This window comes from Bos grunniens, chromosome X (genome assembly GCF_055505025.1).
Source record: "Bos grunniens cultivar Pamir isolate PY7600 chromosome X, Bosgru_T2T1.0, whole genome shotgun sequence".
NCBI classification, from domain to species: domain Eukaryota; kingdom Metazoa; phylum Chordata; class Mammalia; order Artiodactyla; family Bovidae; genus Bos; species Bos grunniens.
In genome coordinates, this window is record NC_141194.1 from 87,541,469 (window position 1) to 87,566,144 (window position 24,676).

The 24,676-nt window shown below is 42.8% G+C and overlaps 1 protein-coding gene and 1 pseudogene across 2 annotated transcripts; one reads left to right on the forward strand and one right to left on the reverse strand.

Annotated features, from left to right (window-relative positions):
• On the reverse strand, positions 1–24,366 carry LOC147340831 (NACHT, LRR and PYD domains-containing protein 12-like; annotated as a pseudogene).
• TEX13B (testis expressed 13B) lies at positions 11,155–15,364 on the forward strand. Of its 2 annotated transcripts, XM_086386667.1 has the most exons (3): positions 11,155–11,864; positions 12,241–12,874; positions 14,591–15,364. In XM_086386667.1, the coding sequence occupies exons 1-3, from the start codon at positions 11,406–11,408 to the stop codon at positions 14,761–14,763; spliced, it is 1,266 nt and encodes a 421-aa protein (XP_086242793.1). In that variant the 5' UTR covers positions 11,155–11,405; the 3' UTR covers positions 14,764–15,364. The 2 variants fall into 2 exon arrangements, 1 of the variants encoding a protein (XP_086242793.1); XR_015158455.1 differs by lacking the exon at positions 11,155–11,864 and having other exon boundaries at positions 12,241–14,317.
• Positions 24,367–24,676: the final 310 nt, after the last annotated feature.

Genomic DNA, 24,676 nt, shown 5'->3' on the forward strand with positions numbered 1-24,676 from the left:
GGGACTCTCCTTGGAAACTACCAGGTCATTCCAGGCTTGCTCATTTTTAAAGCTTCTATTTTTCTGAATGTTTCTTCGTGTAAATGTTCTGTGTCAATGCTATGAAAAACAAAAAGAATCTTGTGTCAAGTCAAGCCGACAGATGCCTTTAGTACCTTTCCGAGTCTTTTAAGGATAAGATTCCCATTCACACTTGTGTCACATTCACACTCAGTTACTTGTGTCACACTCAGTTACTTCACCCACCCTGGTATCTACCTCCTCCCTTAGTCTTAACTCTTTTTCTTAGATCTGAGAAGAGAAAATTCTTAACTTCCTCCTGAACTCTCACTTCTATCCCTCGCTTACCTTTGCTGACGGTCCTGTATCTATAACCTCTCTCTCTATGAGCTCTTTTATCTCAGCCTAAAAACTGGCCTATCCTAAAAAAAAAAAGACAAAAAAGAGAACAACTCCACCCTCCGCCAACAGCTACGACCCCACATTTCCTCTCCTATTCACAAAGATCTTGAAAAAGTAGTCTCCACTCCTTCTCTACTTCCTTATCTCCCATCTTCTCAAGTCACTGCAAGCTGATTTCCAACCCCATCACACCACTAAAATAGCCCTTAACAAGGTCATCTATGGCCTCTTAATTGCTAAATCCAAAAGACACTTTTCAGTACTCCTCATTTTGCATTTGATACTGCTGAGCAATTCTTCCTTGAAACTCACTTTTACCAAAGCTTCCAGGACACCTTTCTCTCTTGGTTTTCCTTTCCATGTGGTGGTTGCTTAGTCACTAAGTCATGTCCGACTTTTTCGACCCTGTGGACTGACTGTTTCCTTTCCATACTCACCTCTTAAAAGTTGGTACTGTCCAGGGCTAATTCCCCAGGGATGTTTCTCAGCAGTGCTTCTCTTCTCATTGTCTCCAGAGGAATCTCATCCACTGCCATGGCTTCAGCTGTCACCTCCAGGGAACAATCCTATACCCAACTGCCTACCTACTAGAAAACTCACCACGATGTCCTACAGGCAATTCAGACTCCACAGGTGTATCCCCGATTAAAACCTACTGACTGTAAAAGAAGATATAAACTCTTTCAAGTGTGTAGTGAGTTACAGACTTTAGTTTTTAATGGATAGAAGCTAATCTTTATTTAGCAAAGGCAAATCAGTAGCTCTGCTAGTTATGCAATTGTAGCTAAGTAAACATTTAATGCCATGGACGTGTAACAAGACGTTTAGAATTTTTTGAATGACTTAGCAAAAGCTGTCTTACCTCCTGACATGTACAACTCACTGCTGGAGAAGAGGTAGGCCAATATGCTTAGGAAGCCTGGAGGTCTCCTGAGACTAATGAGACCACCTACTCTGAACCCCTTCTTTCCAAATTTAGAATTAAGAACATGTATCACGGTGATTAGGGGGGCCTTTATGCAAGGCCCAGTGCCTGGGAAAGGCACCAAGGCACCAAAAATAAAATATCTTGAAGAAAGAAGAGAGCTTAAGTGGAGCTCCTGCCTTAACTCATGGGCTTACATTTTTGTGGGCAAGGACTGGCTTCACACATATATACCTGTGGCTGATGGAAGGAGCTCTTCTACATCCAGACCTTCTGACACATATGGTATTTTAGAGAACAATGACTGCATGTTTGGGTGAAGACTCAAATATATGTAAGCTAGGAGTCCAGATATAATGGCACTGCAGGGCTGGGAGGGATTGACATCAGTCAGAGCATCACTGTCCAGTCACCAAGCTTCTGTGGGATTGGGAAGGATCAGTCCTCAAGATGAGCGCCACGTGGCAGTAAAAAAGATCACCAGCAGTGGACTGATTTTCCAACCAGCTTTGGGAGCAAAAGTGGCTCCATTTTCGGGACCAGTTTTGGAAAGGTGAGGGAAGGCCCTCAAACGTACTATACTCAGATATGTGAGAAAGAAGAGTGACAGCTGAATCTGTACCCAGAATCCTGTAAACACATCTTATTAATCACACATGGAATACAAAGCCTTGCTTACACCCTCAGTTTCATTTCTTGACACATTCTGCTTTGCACTTTGTTCCCATAATAGCAAACTTCCTAGACATTTCCCACCTGTATTCCTATCAAGTACTATAAAATATGCTGTTTATTGTCTACATTTCCTCATGCTAGCTCCTGAGTATAGACTTACCCTTCTCCATAGTTACCCCCATTTCCCTGGCTACAGTCCTGAGCCTCCTGAGCTGGGTGAGTTGTCCCCTGCCACGGTTCCCTTAAGATCTCGTAATTACCCTATTGCATTCATCAGTTCATATATCTGTCTCTACCACTAAGTCTACGGTCCCAGAAGAGTACAAATCAAGTCTCAAGTTATTCATTCTTGTCTCCTAGCACCTGGCACATTTGCCTAGCACATAGTAGATATTCAGCAAATGCTTGCAGAATGAGTGAAGGTAAGCATGGTAACTCTGAGGCCACAACCTCTTTTTTTTTCCTCGATCTTCTGAATGTCTAGACACCTAGTCTATATTGAATACATCATTAACTGTCTCCTTGTCTTGCCCTCAGATGCTCAAAATTAATAACTGGCTTCCTATATGTTTTTACTAAATGCAAAGCACTGAGCTGAAAAAGTTTACAGGGAAAAATACAATGAGAAATAAATTCAGACCTCACACTCAAGCAGTTCTTAGAAAGCAAACTTCTTCATTCAGCCTTTACCATTTCCAGACAGGACTCCCCTTTTAAGAGGCTCTCCTGGAACTTATCCCCTATCTAGCCTACCACATTAAATGGTCAACAGTTTCCTCTCACCTTACTTGGGTAAGTATATATTTCTACTGATTTCAGTGTTACCTGTCTATATACACTCTAATGTTTACAATTTGAGGTCAGTGTATGGTGTCTATTCTGTGAACGTGTATCCTTTATTTTGTATTTTGAGCTGTTACTGCACACTGCTATCAACTTATAATAGACTGACAAGTTATAAGGGTTTGAAGGTTGGCCTGAAAACACAGTGGAAGTAGATTGGTTAAGACAAAGAGTGAGAGAGACAGGAAACAGTACAACAATTCACAATTAGAAAAATAAATAATAACATGTACCATCTCAAAATAATTTATCCATATCATTTAGGACCTTTGCTGAAGCTTACATACTATAGAGTGCTACCACATTAAATTACTTTAAAGAAACATTAGGATTGATTGTTGAGTTTATTTCAAATTGCTGACAATATAGACTCCAGTCACTTTTTTCTGAGAAAGACATCATGGAGGTCCCTAAACCCCTGGGGTTTTTTATGTTGTGAATAATTCCCTCTTCCTAGTCAGTAATCACTATACTCTGGAGTCAAATAGACTTCACTTTGCTAGTAGAGAACTAGCTTCTGTTTCAGCCAGACTTGTAATCAGGCCTTTATGCTGTTTTCATTTATGTTTCAATCCATCAAATTGGCTTTGGAATGTGGAATTTTTGCACTCAGCCGTTATTTTCCATTATGTGTTCCAGTTCTGAATGACAGAAATAAATGGCCATTTGGCCACTGGTTAGCTGCCAAAAGAGCATAGCTATATCCTAATTAAGAATTACTTTGTGTGTTATGCCAGCCTGCTGAGCTGGCAGATGGACACTGACCTGAAAGGGTGATGACCTCCACTTTCTATAATTATAATTCTGTAATAGCTTCATTCCCCTGCATCTTAAAGGCTCTCAAAATGTAAACCACAAGCCTTCTATCAGGTATTAGAAGAAGAGAAAGGGTCTAATATTTATGGAGTACCTCTTATGTGCCAGGGTTGCATATTCATAATTAATGTCTTGCTTCATCCAGTCTCCATGCTAACACCAGGTAGTCAGGTACTACTCATGTTGGCCCCACTTTATAGATAAGGATGCTGAAGTTCAGGAAGGTAAAGTAAGAATGGTCACATAGCTAGTAGATGCCAGATCTAGTACATAAGCCAGACCTAGCAGAATGTGTATTTGGTGCTCTTTTTCCTACACCCTGTTTCTTTTCTTAGCAATGACATCTAGGACTATCTGTTCTTTACCTCTCTCCTTGCCTGTGTCCAGGGAAAAGGCCTGTTTCACTTACCTTGATATTTTGCCTAGGCATGGTCTATCCTCAGCTCTTCCCTTTTCTCACTGCAATGGCTATGACCAAACCAGAATGCCTGTCCTGACCCCGTACCTCCCACTTCCCCCACCACTATAACTTACTAGAATGTTTGTAGTTTGCATATGGCATGAAGCAGTGCATCACACAGCATTTGAACTCCAAAATCCTTAAGGTGATTTCCACTCAAGTCTAGCAATGTTAGGTTCTCATTTCTGCTAAGGACAGAGGTGAGGGCTCCACAGCATGCACCCGTGAAATGACATTCTGCTAGCCTATGGGGAATTGGGGATTCAAGAAAGAAATCTGTTTACCCCAAGTTCCATAATGACCTTCCATTTCATACACAGCTGGAACAAGAGCCCAGTGAACAAAGAGTCTCTGTGAACTTACCCCAACGTCTGTAGCTTGCAGGAGGGGTGTTTTAGCCCTTCACAGGGCACCTGCATGCCTTCATCCCCTAAGGCACTGTCACTGAGTTCAAGGACTCTCAGGTGTTCATTGGTGTACAGTGCATTGCATGAATCCTGACAACACTCTCCAATTAGGTGACAAGTCCACAGTCTGCCAGGAAGTAAGATAGATAAGGCTGGCATAATTTCATCAGGATTGGGTTACTTTAGATATTGGGTTTACCCACTAGAAAAATACATTAGAAAATCAGTTTGTCATGTAAAAAAATCCCTTGGGCCAGGGCCAAGCAGAGATTGTGGACAGAAGAAGATTTATTCCCCCTAAATTATCGAGTCATCATATGTTTCGTTGGAGATTGTATCACCAGGCCAGAAAAAAATCATTTAATTTGGGGAGCTGCTCAAACATCAAGGAACTCTGCCTGTGGCTATTGTCCACGATACTTACACCAGATCCTTTAACTGACAGTCAGGCTGTTTTAATCCTTCACACAGCAATTTCAGTCCCAAATCTCCAATTTTGTTATTAATTAGAAGCAGCCTTGTCAGGCTCCAGGTAGAGCTTAGGACTTGGGTGAGGGACTCACAACAAGCTGGGGAGAGGGAACATTCAGAAAGCCTGCAGGTATGGGGACACCAACGTTGTTAACCATGGCAGCAGGAGTCCCACTGAACCTCAAATGCCATGCCCATGAGAAGGACAAGGATGAGCAGACACTTACACAAGATTCTTGATTATACTGTTCACATGACACAGACCTTCACAGAGATGCTGTACTCCTGTGTCCCTCAGGGAATTGGCAAACACAAACAGCTCTTTTAAAGTCTGACTCACTTGCAATAAAGAAAAGAGATACACACAGCTTGCATCTGTCAGGTAACATGTGTTCAAGCTACCCAGAGACGAAGAAGAAAAATCAGCCACTGCTGTCATTGAACTTCCTGGGAATGTTCTCCCAGCCTCCTCATTTAGCTAAGTCCTAGCTATCCTTCAAGTTCTAGCTCCTGGCCCACCACCTACATAGTCTCCTCCTGAGGTCTCCAGCCCACAGTGACCTTGTCTCTTTCCCTGGGCTCATCTGACATTTCTGAATGATTCCATAGCGTTAGGCACTTGATTACGCATTCAACTGTGTTGCTCTCTGTTTCATATCTATGTGTCTTTAAGGGCAGTCTTGTCACTTGCTATCCTCTTGATAAATTCATTCACATCTAGCCCAGTGTTGGACACATAGTAGTATTCTTTATAGAGTTAATGTTTAATTAGCATCACTCCTGTAAACACACAGGATGGTTGTATACTGGAAAGAGCATGGGATATGGATAAGATAGATTTTGGAGTCACATCTTGGCTATACCACTTTTGTATAGAACAGTCGTTTGGACTCTGTGGGAGAGGGCGAGGGTGGGATGATTTGGGAGAATGGCATTGAAACATGTATAATATCATATATGAAACAAATCACCAGTCCAGGTTCGATGCATGGTACAGGATGTTCGGGGCTGGTGAACTGGGATGACCCAGAGGGATGGGATAGGGAGGGAGGTGGGAGGGAGGTTCAGGACGGGGAACACGTGTACACCTGTGGCGGATTCATGTTGATGTATGGCAAAACCAATACAATATTGTGAAGTAATTAGCCTCCAATTAAAATAAATAAATTTATATTAAAATATTTACTTATTTATTTTTGGCTGTGCTGGGTCTTTGTTGCTGCATGAGGGCTTTCTCTAGTTGCAGACAGTAGGGGGATACTCTCTAGTTGCAGTGCATGGGCTTCTCATTGTAGTAACCTCTCTTGTGGAGCATGGGCTCTAGAGCACTCAGGTTTCAGTATCTGTGGCATGCAGGCTTAGTTTCCCACTGTATGTGGGATCTTCCTGGACCAGGGATAGAACCTGTGTCCCTGCATTGCAAGGCAGATTCTTAACCACTGGACCAACCAAGGAAGTCCCTGACTACACTAATTTTTAGTGGTATGATGTTGGACAAGTCACTTTCCCCCCAATCCTCAAAGTTTACTCATCTGTACAATGGGGCTAAGAAAACCCACCCTATATAGTTATTTCAAGGAATGAATTATGTGAAATAACTTCTGGCAAGCACCAAGCATAGATCCTGCTGCAGAGCAGGCATTCAACAATTTCAGTAGTTGTAAAATGACAGCAGACAGTTCTAAAAACTTACTCTTGTTTCTCCACCTTACAGTTCAAATGTCTGAGACCCTCACAGAGAAACTTCACCCCTGTGTCCCCCAGGGGATTTTCACTCAGGTCCAGCTCAGTGAGGTTTGGATTGCAAATGAGAACAGAGGCAAGATATCTGCCAATAGTCTCTGAGCTTCCAGGGAGAAAACTAGCAGACAACCTGGAAAAAAAGAAAGACACAGAATTGGCCACTTATTCCCTACCTGCAAAACATCATGAGAAAAGAAAATAAGGCCCACCCATATGAGACCCCCAACCTTGAATATGTCACAGCCCCCTTTTACCTATGACAGGGATTTTACATTGCCCCCACAACACTGTATGCCCCAGTGAGAACTCAATAAATGTTGACTGCCACCAAAAAGAAAAGAATTGGAAGGAAATATCAAATGACCTAATCTCACTTTAATTCCCGGCATGAATTTTATCACTCTCATATCTTCTTTCAAATTATAGGAGAAAATGCTATAATCATCCTTAATACAGTCAAAAGATCTTTCCTTTCCTCTTATCTATAAGTTCATTACTAATTAATAATTTGCCATCCTTAGAGAGACCTAGCCCATCACCATCATCCATATAATATTTCTTCTTGGGCACAAAAAGTGGTTTTTACTGACCTTCCTGTCTTCTCGATCTTTGTCTCTCCATATTAAGCAGTCCAATTCCTTAAACTGTTTCCCATCAACTTTCTCTGCTATTGCTTTCCAGAATTTCTATGATATACACTACAACATCTGAGTCCTCAATTTTTTTCTTGAGTTACCAGGCTCCAAATTCAATCTTGAAAAGGGCTCATAAAGACATCATGTATATATATTTTCCCAATTTAGAAATTTTAAATAGAGGTATTTTAAATAAAAATTAATTTCAAAGTGGATTTAATGTTTAATGCTTAAGACCTTTTATAATAGAAAACTCCAAATATACATTGTGATTAATTTTATGTATCAAGTTGCCTGTCAAGGTACCCAGATTTTTGGTCAAACATTATTCTAAAAGTTTCTGTGAAGGTACTTTTTAAATGAGATTAACATTTAAATCAGCACACTTTGAGTAAAGTAATTTACCCTCCACAATGTGGGTAAGGCTCATCCAATCAGTTGAAAGTTTAATAGAAAAGACTGACCTCCTAGGAAGAGAGAATTCTGCCAGCAGACTGTATTTTGACTTGCAGTACAGCACTAGCTCTCCTGTGTCTCCAGTCTGCTGGCCTACCCTGCAGATACTGAACCTGCCAGCTGCGATAATCTGAGAGAGCACCAATTTCTTAAAATAAATCTCTCTATATGTTTATACACATTTTACCTGTTTCTTTGAAGAACCCTAATGAGTCAGGGTTCTTCAGAAAAGAAGATATATATATGGTAAATCTTTTATCAAAGTCATTACATGGACTTTGGGCTTCCCAGGTGGCACTAGTGGTAAAGAATGTACTTGCCAGTGCAGGAGATTGCCAGTGCAGGAGATGTAAGACGTGGGTTTGATCCCTAGGTTGGGAAGATCCCCTGGAGAAGGTCATGGCAACGCATTCTAGTATTCTTGCCTGGAGAATCCCACGGACAGAGGAGCTTGGTGGATTACAGTCCATAGGGTTGCAAAGGATTGGACATTACAGAGGTGGCTTACCACACATGCATGTGGATTGTGAGGTCAGACACATCTGGGTTTCTTATTGTGTCTCTGTCATGTTATTTAGCCTTATACTATTGGGTTTCTATTGGGTTTCTCATCTGCTAAAATGGGGACAGTAATCTGAATCTTGCAAAGCTGTTGTACACATTAAAGGAAATCAAAGCACTCAGCACAATGCTTAGCACAAAGTAATTGCTCAGTGAGTTTTCATTATTGACATTAACATTATTGCTACTTTCACTGTTCTTCCTTTCCATAACTCCTTGAAATGTGTTTTGATTATACAACATCCATCTTGAGCTGCATTTTATAAATTTTTTCTTGCAGTATGAAAACTAATAGTGACAACTTACTTGAGCTTCTGTACTTTGCAATTCGGATCTTTTAAGCGTTCACAGAGTTATTTCAAAGCCAAAGCTTCCAGTTTTGTTTCACTAAATTCCAGCTCAGTGAGCCACTGATTGGTGCTGTGAACAGTTGCTAGTGCACCACAGGAAGCAGGAGAGATAAGGCATATCTCTAAAGGTTGTAAAGGTACAACCTTTAGAGAACAGAAGAATGCCCTCATTACTTTATTCATGCTCTCCCCCAAAACAAAAGAAACTGACCAAAAAAAAATTACATGAACACAAACAACAAATTCTCCTGCTCTCAGTTACCTCAATGTCTATAAGATACAGTTTGGCTGTTTTAATCCTTCACACAGAAGCTTCACTCCAGAATCTTCCAGGGTGTTTTTCACAAATACCAAATCTGTCAGATACTGGTTGGTTTCAAATACTAAGGCGAGGTCTCTTCCATAAGAGGCTGTGAGGTGGCAGAAAATCAGTCTGTGTGGAGAAAAAGCATTTCAGAGGAGAAAATAGAACTCTCTATAAAGGTACTTGTTTGCCTCATTACTGATATAATGAATTATTTCAATTCATTCAGCAATTAATTTATTAGGTGCTAACCACTGTGCTAGATGTGAAAACACAGAAATAATTAAAACCTAGCCTAGACTCTGCCCTTAAGGAATGCCCAGTTAATGGGGAAAAATTTTAGAAAATCATGAATTATAATACAGTGTGGAAAGTACTGCATGTGGTACACACAAGGCACCATGGAGACACAGAAAAGTGGCACAATCCAGCCTAGCCTGTGGGAAGGGGTTGGAGGATCAAGAAATACTTATAAGAGGAGCAAATACTTTAGTTCTGCTTGAAAGGGTAATAAAAATTGAACAGGAATTAAGTGGATGAGGAGAATGGGAGTGGGGAGAGCAGGAGGCACTGAGGAACAACCTGTTCATGAAGCAGCCTATGCAAAAGCTAGGAGGCAAGAGAGGGGAGGCTTCAGTTGAGAAACTGTCAATTACTTGCTATAAGCTACTTTATAACACTGGAAGATACATATCAAACTGTTAACAATGGTTATCTTCCAGGTAGGAGGGAAGGGTTCGATTACAGAGAGACATTTACTTTCTAGTATTTAAATGATCAGAAATTATCAGAAAAAAATAGTTTAAGAAATTTGAAAAACATGTTTATTATAAATAAATTTTACAATAGAGAAAAATATAAAGAATAAAATTTTTTGAGAAAGTACTGTATCCTTACCACCCAAAAATAACCACTGTTAAAACTCTGGTATGTAACTTCCCAGGTTTTAAATGCATGCATTTAAAAGACACTTAAGACACTTGCTCGGACACAACTGAGTGACTTCCCTTTCACATATGCTTCCACTCCTTTATCCAAGATCACAGAAACATATGTATGCACGCATGCTCCTACGCATGCGCGCGCACGCTCCCGCGCACACAGAGGATTTGCGCATTTTACAAAAATAAAGTGAAGTTGCTAAGTTGTGTCCGACTCTTTGCAACCCCATGTACTGTAGCCTACCAGACTCCTCTGTCCATGGGACTTTCCAGGCAAGAGTACTGGGGTGGGTTGCCATTTCCTTCTCCAGAGGATCTCCCCGACCCAGGGATCGTACCTGGGTCTCCCACATTGTAGGCAGATGCTTTGCTGTCTGAGCCACTGGGGAAGTACCTATTTACAAAAATGGGACCATAGAAAACATTACTACTTTATATGCATTTTGTCATTCAGTCCTCATCTTAGGCCCATAGATAAAAACTGACAGTCACAGCACATCATATTGTAAGTGGTAAAGTAGTACTCAACCTGAGAGCTGTCAGGTTTATCTTGTAGGTTTGGAAATACCATCAGAAGTTTAAAGAGACAGAGTCAGATCCTTATGACAGGGTACGGCAGGAGACAAACCTGGTGCACAATGGCTGCAGGCAGGGCGAGGGGTAGGGGGTGGGGGAACGGTGGTGGTGGCTGAGGTGGTAAGCGCTGGAGGTAAACAAATTCAAGACACGAGCATGTTTTGGGAATGGATATGGCCAGGATTTATGGCCATTTGAGGTGATGGGGAATGAGGCGGTAGTCAGGTTCCACCTCCTGCCTCCAGGGGGCAGCCGAAGCCACTGAGAGATGGAGCCATTGCCTGTTCCAGAATATTCCATCTGTAGAAGGGTCCGGCCCCTGAGTGGGACAAACCATTATGGTGGGGGGTTGAGAATTTTGGTATTTGATTACAAGCGCTTCATGTTCTTGGTTCTGAGTCTTTTCTGACCACTCCTGTTTTTTCCCACCTTTGAAGACTTGCAACACTGTAGGAGGTTCCCTTATGTCTGGGGGATGGGAGAAAATCTTCTTCATGCACCCCTCTCACCCTCGCAGTTTCTGGAAGTTGGAACATTCCCGAGGTTTCCCGAGGTAAAAACCTCGAAGGGTAGGCCAGAGCTTTTCTTTCCTTGGCGCCTTCCAGGAGAGAGAGGTACCTTTTGAGTGTGGTAGGCGGTTTTGTTTGGCTTGTACTCTCACTGGCCAGGAGGTGAGGCTTGGTGGGAGGTGTCCTGGGGCAGGGCAAAGGGTCTTTAGGAGGGTGTGTGGTGAGGGGGGAGGCAAGCGGAGAAGCGGAGATTCATGGGGTGGAGGAGGGGAGGAGGACTGATTCTTTCATCCCCACAGAGCCAGCCAAGCCCCAAAGGTACTCAGTCGTCATGGCCTTGAAATCTGAGGACCTCAGTAGTGGGTTCCGGCATGGCAAAGTGATGGCTTTCATCAACGAGAGGATGTCCAGGCACGCCAAAGGCCCTGAGTTCTACCTTGAGAATGTGTCTCTCTCCTGGGAGAAGGTGGAGGACAAGCTCAGGGCCATCCTGGAGGACCGCCTGGTGCCCAGCCAGGCCAAAGAAGCCTGTGCCTGGAGCAGCCTGGCCCTGGGCGTGCGCTTTGCCTACAAGCAGAGCCAGTTACACAGGCACAGGGTGCAGTGGCTGCATGACTTCGCCGGGCTGCACAGGTCGGCAGCTCAGGCGTTGGCCTCAGACTTCACGTTGCTCGCGGCACAGCACGAGGTGGAACGCCAGGAGGCGGCCTTCCGGCTGCAGCTGACCCAGGCCACCCTGGCGGAAGTGCAGAAAGAGCGGGACCTCCTGAAGTGGAAGCTCTTTAAGACCGTGAGATTACCATTACTAGCCCAGCCCCCGCCCAGCCCCCGCCCCAGCCTAGCCCCCGCCCAGCCCCTGCCACAGCCTAGCCCATCCCCCGCCCAGCCCCTGCCCCAGCCCAGCCCCTCCCCCACCCAGCCCCGCCCCTCCCCCGCCCAGCCCCGCCCCGCCCCCGCCCAGCTCCCGCCCCGCCCCGCCCCCGCCCAGCTCCTGCCCCTCCCCCGCCCAGCCCCTGCCCCAGCCCAGCCTCTGCCCCAGCCCAGCCCAGCCCATCCCCGCCCATGCTCGCCCATTCCGTCCTGCTGCCCAGCCCCCCCTGCTCCCCCCGCCTCCCCCCGCCCCCACCATGTCAGGGCAGGTCGCAACTCTGCTCACTTCTTTCTAGGAGCTGCAGTCAGCCCAGGCGCCAGTCGCAGAGGGGCCAAGCTTGGCCACTGCCGGTGGGGCTGGAACAGAAGGAACAAGTGAAGAGGAGGAGACAGGGGCCACTGCTACTACTGCTGCAGCTTCTGAAGCCACAGGAGGAGGAAAACAGGAGGATGCAGAGGGGGTGGAAGCTGCCGAGGGGGCACAAGATCTGAGTGTAGACCTTATGCAGCTTCTTGGAGTTGTAGACCAGAAAAATTACACCTCTGGCGGGCAGAGGGAGGGAGATTTTAGGTCAGTGGAAACAGCCATGTATTCTTTCTCTGGGATGCTCAAGCCCGAGGCAACAGTCTCACCTCAACCCCTTCCTGTCCAGCTCCCTGCCTCATTCACATACTCATACTCATGCCCCTCATCCCCCTTCTCAGATGCACCAACACCATCCCCATCCACATCTCCACCACAAGCACCATTCACAGCAGGAGCTTCATTTCAGACATCTCCCTACTGGGAATCCTCTGATTTTAGCTTGTGGTCTGATGGAGGGATCCAAGGAGTAGACCCTCAAGAAGGATACAGGAGCGACTCTGATCCCCTTCAGCAGCTAAGACTTCCAGTATTTCGCAGGCCTGGGAATTGGGACTGCCCTTGGTGTAAGTCTGTGAATTTTTCACTGAGGGGAAGTTGTTTCCACTGTGGAAAGTGTATCTGACTACAGAGCCCTCAAGTGAATTCAGAAATGTGAAACAAAAATGTATTCAGAGGGGGAAAAGGTGGGGGAGGGGGCTGTGTGGTGTGGAGTCAGGGGAAGAGAGGGAGAATGAGGTTAGGGGAGGAGGGGTAGGAGTCGGGGAGGGTGTAGACAAGTCTACACCCTCCCCGACTCCTACCCCATCTCCCATCCTCTTGACCCTCTCTGTTCCAGGGGCTTCCCTGGTGGTGCAGACAGGAAGAAATCTGCCTGCAATGCAGGAGACCCTGGATCAATCCCCTGGGTCAGGAAGAGCTTCTGGAGAAGGAAATGGCAATCCACTCCAGTATTCTTGCCTAGAGAATTCCTTGGACAGACGAGCCTGGCAGGCTACAGTCCATAGAGTCGCAAAGAAGTCACACACGACTGAGCAAGTATCCACACCCCAGAACTTCTGCAGCTTCTGTTTGTATTTCTTTTCCTACCCCTAGTATCTGTTGGACCTCGGCAGCCAGCATATAACACTCCTACTCCCTACCCCTGCCCCCACACTAAGCTGTAAATGATTGGACCAGGAATGGACATTTGACCAATCCTGAGCCAAACATTTTCACATGGGACATGTGACCCATCCTGAGCCAAATATTCTGAGAATCTGAACAGAAGCAGATTCCATAGTCCAGATGATGTTGGGAAGTAAAGCAGTGGGTCACTGGGAGTCGGGGTCAGGATCAGAGTGATGAACACTGAGGCCACAGCTGAGACCTGGCCCTGGCTGTGGGGGAACAGAACTGTGTCCTTTCCAGAGACCAGGTGTCTTTTAGAGAATGACGCTGTGAGGGCCCAGGGGGCAGAGAGGCACAGAGAAGGGTTGATCCTGTGACCCCAGAGATGGACAGTGACAGCCTGACCACTTTTCCACTTCCTGCAATTTTGCTGAGTGAAAATCCACAGCAATCCTCTTTTTCTTAAGCTAACTTGAGCAAGTTCTTGTTCTGGGCAACCGGATTTTTGCCAAGCCAGAAATTTATACCAGAAGAGAAGTTGCAAATTGTAAACCATCAAAGAAGATGTTGGAACTGACTGGTGAGGTGCATCAGAGAGTGATGGGTAGTAGGGATTCCTGCATTCCAAGGCTCCAGGAATGAATTGGACAAGAAGCTCATTCATGTTCTGAGAGAGTTACATGAGAAACAATTAAAGCAGACCTGAGGTTAACCCTGGGCTTACAACAGGGCAGAGATTCACCACCCCTAAGGGAATCCCCAGGGCTTTGTACAGAGGACACCAGCACCAGCTGCAGACAAGGACTGCTATCACCGTTCAGCCTCATGAGAGGAGAATCCTCCCCAGTCCCCACTTGGGGACAGGCAGATCTGAACAGGGAACTTGTGCCACTTCCAAGGTGAGTCAGCAACTAGCAATGCCTGGAGGGTTTGCTGGTCCAGACCACTGAACAAAGGATGATGCCATCCTGAGATTTTCTCCCCCCATCACCAGATTACAGTGGGAGGGGAGTCTGGCTACAAAGTTCCTAGTAAATTCAGAAATGCATAATAGAACATACCCTGATGGGAAATCAATTTCCAGAGGGAGGGGGTAGAAGGGGGAGGATGGTGTGCATCTCCCCATCTGATGCCTATAAGCTGTGTTGAGGGGCGCTAAATGTATGTTTTAGCCCACAGATGGAAGATGGATCAAACTGAGACAAATGGACATCACCTTGGACATCTCCTGGGAACTGTTGACCTAGATACTGAAGCTGTCATAACCTGGGACACCTCTGCAGTAACTGGATGTGACTTTGGGCTATATCCGGTTAGAGCAGATGTTAACAGTCATCAGGATTAGAGGCAAGATCTCTATTCTCCACTTGTCAGAAATTTCTTTGGGCTTGTTTATATCTTAGGCACTGTTTCCAAACCTCAGAACTATTTGACATTTGAAGTTAGATAATTCTTTGTTTCAAGAGGCTGTCCAATACACTAGGATGTTTGGCACAATCCCTGGCCTCTACCCACTAGATGCCAGTAGCACTCCACACCCACCAAAACAACTCTTGACAACCAAAAATATCTTTATATTGGACGGCAAAACTGCACAGATTGGGAACCATGGAGGCAATGAAATACTTGGGAGTAGTTGAAACGGGGAAGAAAGTTGCAAGGGGTGGGACACTAAGAGAGGAAAAGTGTTCACTGGGTCTGGCCATGTCTGATCTTTAAGCCAATCTGGGTGGGGGGTGGGCAGAAGCCCAATTGCGAGGACTGAGGAGTGAGCAGAAGTGAGGAAGTGCAGTTACTGAGGAGGGGGGCTCTTCTTCAAGGACCCTTGACTGTGAGGTAGATCCTGCATACTGTATTGGAGGCATGTCCACTGTACTATTCAATGAAAAAATATGAGTGCCATTGTGTTTTTGTGTGTGAAATAAAAGTTCCATTAACTTCTGTGATTATGTATGCTATGTATATTACAGATTTATGTGTGCCTTATGCTATAGATTTATATTTGAATATGCAAAAGAAAGATGTCTGGGAAGACATTTAGCAAACAAGCTATTAACTAGGGAGGGTGGTGGAATCAGGATTAGAGGATGGGAAGCAGAAGTAGGTATATGGGGTTGGGTGGGGTATGGGGCACCCATATGGGGTAAGGGTTTGAAGAGCCTTTATATTTTTATATACTTTTTGTGTTATATGAAGTAAAATAAATGCTCACAAAAGTACAAAAAAATTAAAAGTGAATTTACTGGCTTGGGTGGGTTTGGAAAGGCCACCTCTTCCTCTGGGACAAGAAGGAAGGAAAGCAGACACTAATCTGTGTGGGGAGGAGGTGGGGAACCAAGGCAGCTCCTATTTGTGTGTTTATGATGTGGACAGACTAGACAAAGGGACCTGAGAGTGAATGAGAACATAAGGTCAGGGTGTGGGGTGGGTGCTTCTGAGCAATTGCACTTGGGGAATAACTGAGGAGGAGGGTGGGGGTGAGGAATGGAGGGAGAGAAAAGGAAACCAAAGGGAAGACTGGGAGTCTGGAAGGAAAAGGCTGGGGATGGAGTAAGGCAGGTCCAGAAGGGGCACCAGACACAAACCTCTAGGTATTACAGCCTGACACCCACTTGCTACAGCAAAAAGCAACACATAAAAAAGGGGAAGAGGCAGGAAGGGTTGGCAGAGATCTCTGCCTGACTCCCTACCCCTTCTAGGCTTGTAGCATATCTTTTCATTTGCTGCTCTGCTATGAAGAAGCTCAGTGCCAGTTATACTTTGTTTTCAAGTCCAATCAGATGGGAGTACCTGCAAATACCTAAGAGTTTAAAGCAGGGTCCAACTTACTTCAGGTCTTTGATTTTACAGTATGGATTATGCAGTGCTTGGCAAAGCAAGTGTAGTGGACAGACTGGCAAATTGTGCAGCTGGAAGGTCCTACAAGATGAGAAAGCAAAAATAACTTAAAATTATTAAAGCAAAATTTTAAGTAACAGGCTTATTTTGGCTTCTATTGTCATCTTAGTACTAACTTACAAAAACCTTAGGAATTAATACCCCATTTTGCAGATAAGGAATCAAGGCACAAAAAGTAATTTGCCCAAAGTCAAATAGGAACAGAATGAAGTTAAGTATTCAGGTCTGTCTGACTCCAAAGTCATGGTACTGTGTCCCAGGCACTGAGGTAAGCACTTTACACACAATTTATTTTATCTTGTCCTTAATCCAATGACAGGTAATGTAATCACCATTTTGCAGGTGCTCCGAGAGGTCAAGTGACTTGCTCAAACTATATGTACACTATAACTGATTCTTGGCTGTCAGTACTCAGAAGAATTAATGACAGTAATTGAGAGCTAGGCAAATTCGATACAGTTGACCACTGAACAATGTGAAGATCAAGGGCACCACACCCCTGCAGTTGAAAATCCTGCATAAAACTTTCGAGTGAGCCCTTCTTATCCCTCCATATCGGAGGTTCTGTATCTGAGGATTCAATCAGCCTCAATCCTGTAGTACACATTTATTGAGAAAAATCTGTGCAGTTCAAATCTTTGTTGTCCAAGGACCAACTGCAATACACTCTCACTTAATCAACACGCCTTGAAGAAGAGGTTTTCGTGGGCTTTTGGTGTTTTATTTGGTTAAATTTTGAAAAGAATTTAAGCCCTCTGATAAAGGTAATGGGTTGAGGGGTGGAGACTCCATCTAAGGCTGATTTTCGGGAAACACCAAATGAACAAAAACCCTTTTTTGTTTCCATCAGTGCTTACTGTATATTGTGCCCAGTGTATATTGTCTATTATTTTACTTTATAATATACAGTTGGATTGAAGCTGTCATGAATTCATGAAGACATGGTAGCCAAGGTCTTTCATAATTCCAAGTCCAGGTAACTTCTACCCCTTCCTTTCTGGTCCCAAACACAAACTCTTGCTGTACCTCCCTGCCCCCCTCACTTCCCACAAACACATACACCCCATGCTCAATTCCATTTTTATGCTACTGCCCACTGAGGAACTAACAATTACCAGAGAGAAGACTCGGGTTAACTCATTTTCCAAGTTGAGCCTTCTGCCCATTGTCATCCTTCTCAAGGTCCCCTACCCTTAACCTGACCCCACAACTAAAAGAGAGGCACTGTCCATATTAACCTGAGTATTGAAAACAGACTGACCAGTGGCATTTTTCTTGAGTCAGTCAGTAGAGCTGTACTTTGCAGTATACAGAGTACATATTGTGTAAGTGGTTTACCTAAGCCTCTTTGAACTCCAGCTCTCAACTCCCCACATAGGTGTCAGTTTGGCAGAAAGAACTCAGGCTTCATAGCAATATACACAGGAGTGCCTTATAGCAATATATACAGAGTAAGCTCTGTCCCTTATCAACCTGGAGCTCTATGAGGCCTCAGTGATGAAATACATGTAGAGAAGAGTGAGGACCAATTCAACTTTAAGTTTACAACCTTTTCCAAAATAGTCATCAACACCAAAATAGCAGAGTACTCAATTATAATCTTAATGATTTATATGCTCATTACCTTTTATAATTATACAACACCTTCACAAAGAGACAGTGAAGATTAATAGACACACATTTACAGTGGCTAGCACAGTGCCTGGCACATAGTAAGTACTCAAAAATGTTAGCTTTCCCTCAGTGTCTGCCTAGGCCAGTGTTCAATATGCAATACTCAATAAATCCTTATTGTGTTGACTGACAAACAGTATGAAAAGCAAAGATAATTCATTTTATTTATTGACAATGCTAGAAATGATCATGTGCCTGAATACTTGAAATAAACAAGAAGGCCGATCATTTCTGTAGGCCAAGACACTGGTGAAAAGATAGTAATATACTCACTTATTAAGTGTCAATGTTGGTGGCATGAACGCTGAGGCTCAACCTTCCTATTCAAATCCAAGTAGGTGCTGACACTTCAGAGACACTGACAAGTGACTATGACTGCTTTTCACACTGAATGACATAGCCAGAATGTCCATTTTTTATACATAGGTTGAAGCAATATAATTGACCTTAAATCATTAATTATCCTTTTTGCATATTCTTCTTCTTGAGTGTCATACAAACAGTGAAACAAGTCCATTGGCTCAATCTGTAACCTATAAGGTTTATCTTTTATTTCTTTCTCAGTCCACTTCAGTAACTCTTCTTGAAGTCCTGGAGACACTTTTTTCCCAAAAGTTGTTAGCACAGCCTTTTCCTTTCCTTTATGTAAGAGGCCAAATAAGAACTGTATTGTTAATGATGAAAATCCTTTTTCATACTGTTGGAAGATTTCTTGCCATGTTTTCCCCACTTGATCAAAAAACATCCAGCTGCTGTCATTCTTCAGGGTGTAGAACACAGCAGTCAGGAACTCTTGGAAACTGAAGTGAAGGAAAGTGTAGACACCGACAACTTCAACTTTTTTCAAAAAGTGATTGAGAAAAGTGCAATTGGTATCATATACTCCTATCCCATGTCTTCTGAGGTCACTGACTTCAAATAGAACCTGCTGGTTCTGTAGTGCTTCCACAGCCAAAGAGCAAAGGCCCCACCGGCAAATTTGTCCCTTCCACACCAAGATTCTTGTAAGGGTGTTGAGACAGTTGGAAAAGTAAAACAAGATACGTATCAGTCATGGTCTGACGTGACCTCGTAAGAGTCCTGCCTCCATCTTCCTGTGACTCATCCAGGAGGTGATGGGAAGAGAAGACGTAATGTCAAGGCCTTCATTTTCTCGCAGATCATAAAGGACTCTCATTGCTACATTTGCACCTGAAAACTGACTCAAGAAATATGCTCTTTTTTCAACATCTGTAAACCACAGGATCTCTGGATAGGTTGCTTTAACAGAGAGTGAAGCTTCTTCATGGTCATAGGCTGGGCAGTTATCAGGAGGGAGGATTCAAGAAACAGTTTTGTCTTCATGAAACTGTGTAACAGAGTCTCTACTGGCTTTCTTTCCAGGGGATTGGTACTAAGATCCTCTTCCTGTTCACTGACAGAGTACTGAAGCTCAGAAAATCCATCAAGAATGAACAGAAGCTTCTCTGGATATACAAGAATAATGTCCATGATTGGTCCACCTGTATCTTGAAAAGTGTTATTGATCAGGTCAGCACCACTAAGGTTAGCAAAACGGCCATCTCTCTGCAGTTGATATAAATGACATAGTCAAATCTGCCTGGAGTAACCACTCCTGCTGCCCAGTCAAACATGAACTTATGTACCACAGCTGTTTTCCCAATCCCAGCACATCCCTGAAGCACCACAGTTTGGGATGAGATAGAACCCTCTTCATCAGGATCAAACACATGTTCCATCTCAATAAACTTATCTTGTTGAGGAATTCCGCATGGTGGCTTTTCTGATATACAGTGTTCTTTTTTACAACAAGCAGTCCTGTCTCTATCCACAATGCTACCATCTATTGACTCTTATTTTTAGGTATTTTTCCTTTAGATGTTTTCTAAATACTTCCCAGTATCTAATAAGGTGACACCAAGAGTTAGTAATCACAGAATCCTAGACAACAGTACAAATAACTATAACGAATACTACCATCACCTCCATCTCTACTCAGATGTTTCAAAGGCTCCTCAAACTTCATGCATCTGAGCTCTTGATTTCTATTCCACTTCCCACTACCCTCTCCCCAGAAAAAAAAAAAAAAAAAACCCTCCTCAGACATCTCGTCTTGGTTAAATGGTGCCACCCAGTTTCTCACAAAAATGTCAGGAGTCATTATTTCTTTTTCCCCCTTGAATCCTCCATATCCAATAAGCAAGGCTTAGCATTCATATCTCCAAAACAAGCCTCCAACCCATTATTTATCACCACATCCTCAAATACCACCCAAGTACAAGGCACTATATCAACTCTTTTCTAAACCGGTGAAACAGCCTCCTACTCATCTACTCTTGCCATCAAGAGCTCCTCTCCACACAAGCAGCCAACATGATCTAAAAATATCAATCACATCATGTCATTGCCCTGGCCCAAAACTTTTTAAGAGCTTTTCATTGCACTTGACATTAAATCCAAAATCCTTACCTTATACGACAACTTGGGCCCTATCTACTTTGCTCCCGAGCCTTGTTTTATATCACTCTCATTCTCAGTTTCTATACTAAAGCCATACTAGCTTACTTTTGAGTGAAGTGAAGTTGCTCAGTCATGTCCAACTCTTTGCGACCCCATGGACTATAGCCTACCAGGCTCCTCTGTCCATGGAATTTTCCAGGCAAGAATACTTGAGTGGCTTGCCATTTCCTTCTCCAGGGGATCTTCCCAACCCAGGGATAGAACCCGGGTCTCCCTCACTGCAGGCAGATGCTTTACCATCTGAGCCACCAGGGAAGGAAGCCCTGATGGCTCAGAGGGTTAAACGTCTGTCTACAATGCAGGAGACCCGGGTCTCCTGGCTTACTTTTAGTTTCTCACAAATGCCATGTTCTTTCCCACTTCAGAGCCTTTCCACCAGCTATTCTCTCTGCCTGGAAAATACTTTTTTCTGCTCTTCCCATGGAGATCCTCTTCTCATCCTTCAGATCTTAAACATTACTTGCTAGGAGAGGACTTCTCTGACCACCCAATTTAAAGCAAATCCTCTCTACTATACCCTTTCCCAGGACTCTGTTTTCCCTTTGTAGCACTTATCACAATTTATAATTGTTTTGTTTCCTTTTTTAACTGTCCTTCCCACTAATCTACATGAAAACAGGGATCTTATCTGTCTTCTTCATCATAGTATCCTAAGTACCTAGCTGGTGCCTGGAACGTGGTAGACACTAAATAAAAATTTATCGAAAATGGCTATAAAAAATAAAAAAAAAAGAAAATGGCTATAAATGCTTGCTTTTGAATTACAAAACAAGCCGATTATTATGCCTATTCTGTGTCAGATACTATGCTGCTGCTGCTAAGTCGCTTCAGTCATGTCCGACTCTGTGTGACCCCATAGATAGCAGCCTACCAGGCTTCCCATCCCTGGGATTCTCCAGGCAAGAACACTGGAGTGGGTTGCCATTTCCTTCTCCAATGCATGAAAGTGAAAAGTGAAGTCGCTCAGTCGTGTCCGAGTCTTCGCAACCCCATGGACTGCAGACTACTAGGCTCTCTCCATGGGATTCTCCAGGCAAGAGTACTGGAGTGGGGTGCCACTGCCTTCTCCAGTCAGATACTATTCTAGGCCCTTTACATATATTTTAAATTTAATTATCATAATAATCCCATGAAATAGATATTATCCACATTTTACAGTTGAGGAAACTGAAAACTTATAACCAGGGTTATACGTTCATGGGTATGCAGTCTGTGCTTAGGCCTCGTGCTCAGAGGATCCATACTTTCTCTAATGCACTGCTGTTCCTATCTTGAATTTTTTAATAATTTTTGAACAAGGAATCCTGCCTTTTCATTTTGCACCATACCCCACAAATATGTATCCAGTTCTGCTTATAGCACTGGGTAATTTGTCCAAGATTCATAAGCAAGTAAATGGCAGAGACTTAAATTAAGACTCAGGTTTGTCTGAGGCCATGGCCTATGTGCTTAAATATTATACCACATAGCTTTTAACTTTCTGCAACTAAAATAAATAATCCAAGGAGTCAGTTATCAAGCTCTAACTTCTGTTAAGTGAATATCCAAGCTAGAATTTTCCAAATAAGTTTTTCATGGAACATTTGCAAGATATTAATAGGAGAGCTATGAAAAAGTTGTCCTGTGGTCAAATAAGGTAAGGCAAATGCACCTTCTATTCCATTTTTTAGTTTCTCAATGCATATTAGCATATGAAAGGCTCTGAGCAAATCAATGGTTTAAAAAAGTAGGCTGTTTGACTTTTGTTTAATCCATATTTTCTAGACTTAAATGATTAAGGAACCCTTTTTTAAAAGCAAAATTATTAACTTCTGGAAAATAGTGTTCTGTAGAATTCAGGTTGGGGAATGCTGATCTCAAGTGTTCTCAAACTTTTCCTATAAAATTTCATAAACAGATTAGGCTTTTAGGTCTCTGCTGCAATTACAGGCATACCTTGGAGATATTGTGGGTTTAATTCCAGACCACTGCAGTAAAGTACATATTGCAATAAAGCAAGTCACACAAATTTTTTGGTTTCCCAGTGCATATAAAAGTTATACTAACGATACTGTAGTCTACTAGGTGTGCAATAGCATTATATCTAAAAAACAATGTATATACCTTAATTAAAAAATACCTTATTGTAAAAAAATGCTAATCGTCATCTGACAATACAGGGTTGCCACAAATCTTAAATTTGTAAAGAACCATAATATCTGTGAAGTACAATAAAGTGAAATGCAATAAAACCAAGTATGCCTTTATTCAACTCTGGCATTCTAGTATGAAAGCAGCCATAGACAATATGTAAATGAATGAGCATGGCTGGTTCCAGTAAAACTTTACTTATAAAAACAGGAAGCGAGCTGGATTTGGCCCACTAGTTGTAATTTGTTGACTCTGTCTAGATCATTTCAGAAGCAGACTGGTTTATTGTATCCATAAAGTCCCGTATATTTGTTGCTTTGACCATCATCAGAGGTCCTCCTAGGATTTGAATACTTATTCTAAAGGATATAAAAGTCCTATTTGCTATGACAGTTTGGGACTTCATGAACATTATCAAAAAAAAAAAAAAACAAAACATTGTTTGTTGCCCAGTGAATATGGGGGAAGATATGGGGGAGAAGTTAGGATGAGTAGGGTTCACAGGAGGCACTATTCCCAAAACAGAAAAAAGTAAAACAGAATAGACATCTGCCTGTAAGCTCCTTCCATGAAAATGAAGCCAGAGAACTTGAAGCAGCTGTGGGAGGAAGAGTTGGGGTTAACAGTATCCCAAATACACCTTCATACCAAAACATGAAATACACACAAATTTAGCCACACTGTTACAGCCATTCATGTTTTTCCCAACTAGAAATACAACAAAGAAAGCCACCTCATGTCTATTCTAACTGATTAAAAAGGTATTTTATAGCTAATGTCCAACATAAAGTAAACCTAAGATCTTTCCACACAATTATGAATATACTTAGGGTGTAAACATTACTATTTATATGATAAATAAGGAAATTTTTAGGCATGAACTTAAAGGGGCATTCATTATTTGAAGTAACTGTTTCTGGTGTTTTGTTTTCCATTGAACATTAACTTATTGCTTCTGTTGGAGCTCTTGTTGAGCTTAACTTAACAAGAAAGAATAAGGCATTGCTGATATTAGTTCAACAGAAATATACAATAACCTACATTCAAATGCATGTACACACACATACACACATGCATACACATCCACATTCCTATAGGCTTTTAGTATTTGCACACCTTTGTAGGTAAGGGTGAGACATAGATGGGAGGTGTGACTAGGTGGGTGGGAGGAAGCAGAGTCTGGAGAGGCAGATATTAGAATGTCACAGAAGTGGGCAGCAGGTGAGTGGTCTGTTGAAGATAACAAGTTTCTATTCCCCATAACTAAACATTTCTTGGAGTTCAGGAATCAGCCACAACGGGAAGGAGTTCAGCAATCTTCACTCTTGACTCTTTTGTGCTGTCTCCTGTGAAAATCTGTGATTACAGTAAAAGGAGAGACTTAGAGTCTTTTATGATTATAAATGCTTTGGGGACTATGGAAAACAGTATAAACAACAAAACTTTCTGGTTTTTTTTCCCCCTCATTTTGGGAAACACAAAAATTACAGAGAAATTATAATGGGTAAATTCTATATCCATGTAATACCTTAAATACACATACCTCTACACATACAACACAACTTTAAAGATTCAGAAAAATCTCAAAGTCCATGAGAAGAAGTAGGAGGAAGAGAATGAAGATTATACCCTCTCTTACCTCATTCAGTTATTCACCTTTCTGTTCATACAATAAACTCCAGGTGCAAGCAGGTCCCATATCTTTTCATTTCTTTCAATAGTACATCCTGGCAAATCAAGAAAATTGTAACCCAAAACAGAAATGATTACTGTAAGGCCTGGTAGAAGCCCAGAGTACAAAAGCAACTCAAGAAAGACTACTCAAAGCATTGCAGAGCTGGGGAAATGAGAAGGCCTAATAAACAAGTAGAGAGCTAGGGTGGTATTAGGAGATCACAGGAAGACAGACCAAAATTAACAGTCTTCAATTTGAAGACAAAAAAAAACTAAACAGAAGATAGACTGTCTACACACTTTTGAAGAGTACAAATATGAGGAATGTCAAATTGAGCTCTAAAATACATTACCAAGGGAAG

Bases quoted from the DNA above. Each gene is read 5' to 3' on its own strand.
- TEX13B (XM_086386667.1), top strand. From the start codon at position 11,406: ATGGCCTTGAAATCTGAGGACCTCAGTAGTGGGTTCCGGCATGGCAAA. The intron at 11,865-12,240 runs GTGAGATTACCA...ACTTCTTTCTAG, and splicing joins AGTGGAAGCTCTTTAAGACC to GAGCTGCAGTCAGCCCAGGC. The intron at 12,875-14,590 runs GTAAGTCTGTGA...TGTATGTTTTAG, and splicing joins GAATTGGGACTGCCCTTGGT to CCCACAGATGGAAGATGGAT.